We start from the raw sequence: 8,489 nt of genomic DNA on the forward strand, positions 1-8,489 counted from the left end.
AGCATGATTTCCCCCTCTCTGGTGGCCAAGTCCTGGTTAGTACCTTCAGGATAGCAAAGCTAGCTTAAAGTAGGGCATGCCCATTAAGCTTCCAATCCTCCTTACACAGCCACGACAGTTTGCACATGTCTTTCTCCTTTGGGTTTTAGCCAGAGTCCAGCCCTTTTGGGCATCATAACACAGCTGAATGGTTTAGCTCCTTTTGTTTCAGCTGACAAACACCCTAGCCCTCCCCCATCAGCAACAATACAACCAGAGCTGGGATTTGTGTGTCCTCTGAGCAAGGATACAGGCTTTGTGCCTTGCTGAGCTCTTTGCAAGGACTGCCAACACTCACAGCTGATTAAGCCTGCAGTGCTGCTTTCTGCTTTTCCTGCTCACAGACAGATGTCAGAAACAAGCTAACCGAAACAGTGCACACAGCTAGAGCTCTGCACCTAGGAACATTAAAGCAGACTATTAGGGATTAAAGAAATTAAACCAGAGGGGAGCTCAACACATTCTCTCTAGGCTTCATTTCTGGGTAAGAAACATCCCAGCATTTCAAAAAGCACTGTATTCTGGCAGGTGGCTCAACTCAATGAGCAAAAAGGGCTGTATTTGAAAAGCTTTTGCCACCACCACATGGTTGAAGCCACGAGTGCAGCAAAACAACTAATTGGGAGTTGGAGCTGCCAGCAAGGACCAGCCTGCCAGGGCAAACGTTTGCAGGTTTTAGAGCCCATGCCACATGGCTAATAAAGAGCATACAACTATTACATATTACTTGTTTTATTAAATTACAACTCTCAAAACTTAATGACTTGCAGTAAGTACAAGGCAGAACTTACAGCTGGTCAGAACCTGTTAGTAAAGGGATTATACACAGCATACGCCAAACCAGCTGAGACAACCTGTTTTCTGTGTGCTGCTGTGGTCCTGGCTGCTGGGTTTCACCTCTGGTCAGCGCCAGAGGCTGCACTACTGGGGCTGTCTTTGGGCTTGACAGGTGGAGTCTTTTTCTTCAAGGATCTAAAAGAAAGCTAAAGTGCTAGATTGTTTATCTTCTTTAGTCCCTTCCTTCCCAATTAGGGACCAGACATGGAAATAGTGAGTCCTTTGCTGGGCAGATGCTCACACAGCTGGATCATTAACTGCCAAGTGCAGTCTATCTAGAAGCTGCAGGCCAGCCTTCCTTCCCCATTCTTCTCTTGGTGGACACACAAAACCTGGCAGCAAGGTTTCACCTTAGACTAAGGTGCTGCATTTCAACTGAAAGAAGGAGCCTGCTGCCTCATCTCTGGTACTTTGGAGACAGTGGCCTGTTCTTCTAATATTCTCTCAGAAAAACATGTAGCTCCTGGCCACTGGCCAAGTGGAAAAAACTCAAACTTGATAATGAAATGGGATTCAGATGTACTAATGGATGGGAATCCCCAATTCAAACTGTCCTCCCTATCTGTTATCCACTGAATAGGAATCAAACTTTTATTGAGAGGTAAGCAACTAGGAACAGTTCTGGATGAGTGGCCATGACCAGTCACTCAAAAAAAGCTTCCCAATGTGATTCCAACTGCAGCAGCTTGAATGCCTGACGTGAAAAAAACCTGATGAATATGTGTGAAGTATCACAATGAGAAGCTAATCATCATCAGACTTCCTCATCAGCGAGACAAAGGACAAGGCAGAAACTCCTGGTATGTGACCAGCACAGATCCCTAACATCCGCACAAGTCGTTGAGCAGTAGCAATTCGAACGCCTTCCAACTGGAAACAAAATGGAGAAATTATTTCATCAATACAAAAGAAGAAAAGCAACGGTAAGCTTTGATAAAAGAAAGAACCAGAGCAGGCATCAAGTGGCTAGCTGCAGAAAACCCCAAACAGTCCCATTTACTTCCCTAATGTTAGGGAAGGTAGTGTTGCCAGCTGGAATGCTGAAGGGCTTGCCAAAGGCACAGATTCTACCTGCTGGTAGGGAAACAGTCTCTGAGCATGCAGTGACAAGTACACAGAAAAGTGAAGTGTGCTGCTGCTGAATGCCAAACTCTCCCTCCAGCTTTTTAGTCAAGCAGGTAATTGGAAAGAGTGGCTTATCAGATGGCAAAATCGTCAGTGAAGCCACAAAGTTTGGCTGACACAAAACATTACATGGGCAAGGGGGTCACATGGCAAATAACAGCCCAGGGGCTCCCAGGAAGAGAAAAGGCAGCAAGGAACAAGTGTACCCAGGCTTTGCATATCAGAGATGATTTTTGTTAGCTTAGGCTTGGCTTCATGTGGTTTTCTAGTAGCACAGGAAGGACCAAATTACAAGAAGACTCATTTCAAGGACAGCCAGACTCCTGTACCTCTGCTTTTCTTGTAGACAGAGTCTGGTCTCTGACACTTATGAAGGCCAGCAGCATTTGTATTTATTGTTACATGTATTTATTGCTAATATAATGATGTTTCTAACAATCACAGAGCAGTGGAATTAGAAATCCCTTGGGATGTCAAATAAGCACCTTACCTCCAGCTCACAGAATAGCACAGGACTGCAGTAGGCTTCTCCTAATTTACAGACAGCGTTCGTCTCAATGCTGCAATCATTCATCCTGCCAACTAAAAAAAACATTTTCCCACATTACAAGCCTCATAATCAGCAATCAGCAAAGAAAAGTTTTAGGAAATTCCACATCCACAGAATAATCCAGAGCTGAGGATTGGATTGAGCTAATTTTTGGAGCATAATAGAAGGTAAGCCAACAGTGAGCAGTGCAAACAGAACGGTACAAGATTTGAAAATGAATTAGCACAGAAGTCTTTCATACTACTAACAGCAGTACCACATCACTCTTCATGTAACATTAACATTCTGCATAAGGAATCAGCACACAATCAGCTTCCACTCACTTACCAAAAGTCCTCCTGACTCATGGTACCACAGAGTGGTCTGGTCTCCAAGGAATTCACTTCATCAAGACAGCCATAACACAAGACAATGCTAAGACTCCTCTCCTTCAGAATTAGGCCTCCTAACCCCCAAACTCCAGGGACACAGCACTTATATTCCAAGACTGAGCAGTACAGTCTGGCCTCTCCAGTTCCTCAGAGCTGAAGCAGGAAGGGTACGTAAGAAAGAACTGGGAGACAGAAATATTAGAGGCATAACAAGGCCAGACAGTACACAGCAGGGATACTAGTGTTGCATTAAAACTATACTTGATAGTTTGGTAGCTCATCCATTTAGATTCACTTTATTACCACGGTATCATATGTTTCTCACTGCTCATTGAGATTATCATTAGGACAGATCTGAAAGAGCAGATAGAACAGATTTCTGGAGTTACACACACGCACAAAAAAAATATCAATAACACAAATCATATTCAGGGACTGGGGACAGAGAAGAGAGGTATGATTGACAAAAACAAGAAGGAGAGAGCAAGTAAGCATGAGAGAACCATATTTTATCCAGGAAAATAATAAAAAAGGTAGAGGAGTTCAGAAATAATTTAAACTAAATTGCAACAAAGCCACTGGTTTCCTTTAGTTTGTTTCAAATTAAGTCAGTGCCTTGTTTTAAGAAAACCAAGAAAGAGCTGTGCTGCTTGAAGAGGAGGAATAAGTGCCATACGTACCCCCAGTAACAAGAAAGCACACTTTCCCCAGGAAGAAGCTGGCATCCACATAAGCTAGGGAAGTTTCAACATTCTTCAAGCTGTCAGAAAAGTACAGGCAATCCAGTTGGACAGGGAGGTTAAACCAGTGCAGCATAAGGATAACAGGAATAATTTTCAGAAGCCCAATTAGAAAAACAATGATGTTAACATCTGCTGATTTGTGAGCTCGCAAAGTTCTGCTTTATGCTAAAAGCATGACATCAGAGACCTCTGTAATACCCACAGCTGTTTAATAACCCATAACATATCCTTTCTACTCAAAACTCAACAGTTAGAGTTAGTTTGAACAGTGTCCTCCATGATTTACAGACACTAAGCATCTGAATTCATTAATATCCAATGAAACTTCAGCACCACTTCGGCTCTTTCAGGAAGCGCTTGCCCACACATTTCTGCAGCACCATCTGTGCTCTAAGTATGCAGCTGGGCCTGTCATTTTTGGTAAATGAGAGCCCAGGATCATCAGTCACAAGTTAAGTAAGCAATAAAATGCTGACTTCTGTGCCTTAGCAAGTCTTTACTTGTGGCCTGGGGAAACAAGTATCATTTCTACAAAGGCGAGCACAAGATGATAGAAAAGGGATCAATCCCTGCAGACCTTTCTCTTTTGCCTAGAGATATCTGTAGTGCTGATCCCACTTGACCAGGAGCATCAGTGAACTGAGGACACAGACACAGCCACTTGCTGGTTACTGGGCAGCACTGCCCAGTGCACATCAGACTTCTGCATATTCCAGAACTTCACAGCACCACCAGCACTTCCACCTGATTCTACAGACAGCATCTTTCCAAAGCTCAGTTTGTGTTGTCACACATCCAGATCCAGAAATAAATTCTGCCTTCTCTGCTATGGCAACTTAGCGCACAACAGGCATGTTATTGGACTGAGCAGGTCAGTCCTAATCCACTGCTGGAGGCCAGAAAGCCACTGTATATATTAGTGAGTTCTTCCATCACAGCAAGTCTTGGGTTTGAAACCCACTATTCAGCAATTCCAATACAGTAAAAATGCAGATTTAGCCATCAAACCAAGAAAGAATATTAGTTCCCCCTCTCATCTTTTTGCCCTTCTCTTACCTGTATTTGCTCTTGATGTCAATCATAAACGCAACCAGATCTATCCTGGGTCGAAGATGATCCCTCTCGGAAGGCAAGGGGAGGGATGTAGCAAGGTGACTGCAAGATAACAAATTTGCCAGTTTAACCAAGTAGCTTGGCAAGACAGTACCCACTCACCCATAATCACACAACCTCTGCAGTTCACCCTGTAGCAAGTTACCAGGAAGCCTGCTAATTACTAAATCCGTGGGCACTGAAGAGGCACTGTGATTGTTTAAGTGGTACTCTCATATCTTAGGCCCACTCACAGTTGCTGACAGGCACAATGGTAATTGCTAGACAAGGCTGGTTATAATGGGACGCTTATTAGAGCATAACAAGTCTCACAGAAACATTTTCTCCATGCAGATCTCTATGGCAAATCATTTCATTTAATTGTAACAAAGAGTCCTTTCTAACAAAGCAAACCCCAATTCTTTACAGGAATATTTTGCTGCCAGGTTTCAGTTAAAATGCATCAGTGCTTTTCTGTCACATTCCAGAGATACTGCTCATATGCTCACACAGGAGAGGAGACCTTTCCAGGTACAGAAGAACCTTAAACCACAAATTAGTCACTAGAACAGCTTTATAAATGAAGTTATAACTCAAAAAGAGCTTCTATTATATCATTACTCTCCCTTTTAACCCTTTTGCTATGTCAGAAGCTACTGGGTTAGTTCAGGCATCCTTCTACACAGTACTACCACTGCTAATTAGAACTAATTAGGGTGGGGATTTTTGCTTCTCTGCCCACTAAAAAAGCCAAACAACCACAAACAACTAACAACAAAAACAACCAAACAAGCATACCAACCAACCAACAACTCAACCAAAAAAGGTTTCAGCAGTACATAACTGGATCTTCCACAGGGAAGAACATTATCAGCACCACATTTTTGGAAGATCACCTTAATTTAAACAGGGCAAACAAACACCCCAGAAGTTCAGTCACTCTCACAACCCACTTCCCCTCTGGAAGCCAAGGGACAAACATTGATTCTGGTCTCCTTGGGGAATATTACTTCTAGCAATTCAGTCTCAAGGACTTACCAGTTTTCTCCAGCAGCAAAAGACCATGGCACACATTCCCATCTATTAATCCTATAGTAGTTTGTAGTTTTGTTTCCTAGTCTCCAAATAAAGGTGTTTTGTTTCTTCTATTTATGGGAGATATGTTTTAACAAAAACATTCTGAAACTAACACAAGAGATGAGCAAAGTGAGCTCGAAAGACACACTGCTTATTAATTGAAACACAAAGCAGCTTATTAATTTAAGGTGAAATTTAGGGAGACTCTTTGATGAAAGTATCAGATCTCCTTGGGGGGGGAAGATAAAAGCGACCCAGAAAAGCACTGCATTGTTTGGAATTCTGTTATATTTAAACCAACATGACTAGATGATGACAGCAGTCTCCAGATATGCACTGCAGAAGCCTTCCCCCTCCCCACCCAGCAACAAGAGACAAAAAACCCAAGCCCTGTAACTCTTCACCCAACAGCTGTACCTGACAGGTAGAGCTGTCAGATTAAATACTCTATTTGTTTGTAACATGTACAATCCCAAAGTAACTCTGGGGGGGAAAGAACCCCACTGGCTTTGCTTTCCTAGCAATATTTACACAGGGATGTATCTTGCTCTGCAGCACAAGCACACGATGCTGTGCCTTTGGGCAGTTACCCAGCTGTAGTACCAGCAGCCATCTAGTTATGGCACTCCACAGCTCAGCAGAGGCTGCAGGTTTCACATAGAAAATGGGGTAATTCATTTACTATTAGTTAGCACAGACATCCAAGATGCCACAATCAGAGCACTACAGTCACTCTAATTAGCCAGCAGAACATTAGCTTCGGTTGCTTTTACTGCATAGCCATGGATTACAGCAGAGAAATAACACAAACACCTTCTGAAGAGCTGACTAAACTCATTTGGTCTTGGCAAAAGAGCTGTCAAGGACATTTTATTGTAAAAAGTTAGTTAATCAAGCTTTTAAGACAGGACATGTCATGAGGCTAAAGCTGAAATTCCAAGTGCAACTTAATAGCTTGAGGAGGAAAAGCACACGTGTGCATACAAACCCGAAAACAGCTACAAAGAGAATCCAAAGCAATGCACATCTTTCAGAAACACTTGCTCTCCTGCAAGTACTTGCAAGCATTGTACCTATCCCATTTTGTCCCAGGATATTTAATTTCTGTCTCTCAGGCGGAGGGGGAAAATGTGTTCCTGTCACACCTTTCCAATTTAGTAATTAAACATCTGTGCAACATGCAAAAGGCGCTGTGAACACGAACGTGGGAAATGCTTTTCCCCCGCCCCCCTTTCCGTTTCCAAGCATGCCCAAACTGCCTGCCCTGAGGACAGAGGGGTTTGCCCGCCGCAGATGCGCTCACATCTGGGCAGTGGTGCTCTCTAGCGTTCGCAAGAGCGAAGTCTCTCTCTGAACCGTGGGCTCTACAGCTCCGACTCCTGCCAAAGGGACGGAACCTGCGCTTTTAACCAATTTCTGGGCATCGGGAATCTGAAGCGGAAGTTTTCCGTGAATTCGCGTCACGGAGCTGGTTAGCACCTCTTGGAGCAGGATGGCAGTGATCACGCTCCCCAGCACTCACATGTTGATGTTGAAGTCCTTCTTCTCCTGCAGGATCGTCTCCGCCAGCCGCCGCTGCAGCTCCTCGTCCGAGCCCACGAGCTGCGGGCACAGCGACAGCGCGCTCAGCCGCACGTCTGCACACCGGCCCCGGAGAGCCGATCCCCGCGCGGGGCCGGGCCGGCGCAAGGGCAAGGCCCCACACGGCGGAGGGCACGGGACGGGCGGGCGCCCACAGCGGGGCCGCCCCGGGGAAAGGGAAGGAGAAGGGACGGCGGGGCCGGGCCGCGGAGCGGCGCTACCGCCGGACCTACCAGGAGGACCCCGGAGTTGAGCTTCGGGAGCTTGTCGAAGGGCCGCAGCACCGCCATCCTCGCGGGAGACGGCGCCACCCGCCCGCCAGCCCGCCGGAATTCGAACGGCAGCCGCGCTCCGCCTTGCGCCGACGTCGAGCGAAGGGGCCGGGCCTGCGGGGCGGGGCTGGCGGGGCGGGCGCCGTTACCGGCGGGCGGCAGGGGGCGCTGCGGGGCTGGCGGTGATCGCCTCACGGCTGTCCCGGCTTGGGAGGGACTCGCGGGCATCGTCGCGTGCAGCTCCTGTCCCCGCGCAAGAGTCCCAGCACGGACCCCATGAGCCCCAGCACGGGCCCCAGGAGCCCCCGCCGTCACAGCATGTGCCTGACAGCGTCGTCCAAACGCTTCTTGAACTCTGTCAGGCTGGGGGGCTGTAACCATTTCCCTGGGGAGCCTGTTGCTGTGCCTGACCGCCGTCTGGGTGAAGAAACTTTCTAATATCCAACCTAAATCTGCCCTGACACTGCTTCAGGCCACTGTCCTGGGTCTTTTCGCTGGTTGCCAGAGAGACCAGTGCCTGCCCATGCAGTTTCCCTCACGAGGAGGTTGTGCCCTGCGGTGCTGCCGGGGTACAGCGTGGGGCCCCTCTGAGCAGCACAGGGTGTGACAGACCACCAAGGACAGCTAATCACCATGAAACCCTGCAAAGCAGCGCTGTTCCTGTGGCATCCAGATATCCCAGGGATTAGCTGGGCCTGAGGCACCCACAGGTTATACTGGAGGGATTCTGAGGGGAGATCACTGGCCTTGCCTTGGCTATGGAGGGGGATAATGAGCAGCCTTTAGCTTCTGAGAAGCAGAG

The 8,489-nt window shown here is 46.7% G+C and overlaps 1 protein-coding gene across 1 annotated transcript; it reads right to left on the reverse strand.

Moving 5' to 3' along the window:
- Positions 1–755: 755 nt before the first annotated feature.
- Positions 756–7,775, reverse strand: CENPM (centromere protein M). The gene is made up of 6 exons (XM_059846553.1): positions 7,649–7,775; positions 7,357–7,436; positions 4,722–4,820; positions 3,603–3,682; positions 2,492–2,583; positions 756–1,746 (listed from the first exon to the last, which is right to left on the reverse strand). Exons 1-6 carry the CDS (start codon positions 7,703–7,705, stop codon positions 1,621–1,623), a joined length of 534 nt encoding a protein of 177 aa, XP_059702536.1. The 5' UTR covers positions 7,706–7,775; the 3' UTR covers positions 756–1,620.
- Between the last annotated feature and the right edge of the window lie 714 nt (positions 7,776–8,489).

The sequence above is a fragment of the Haemorhous mexicanus genome, chromosome 5 (genome assembly GCF_027477595.1).
Source record: "Haemorhous mexicanus isolate bHaeMex1 chromosome 5, bHaeMex1.pri, whole genome shotgun sequence".
NCBI classification, from domain to species: Eukaryota; Metazoa; Chordata; class Aves; order Passeriformes; family Fringillidae; genus Haemorhous; species Haemorhous mexicanus.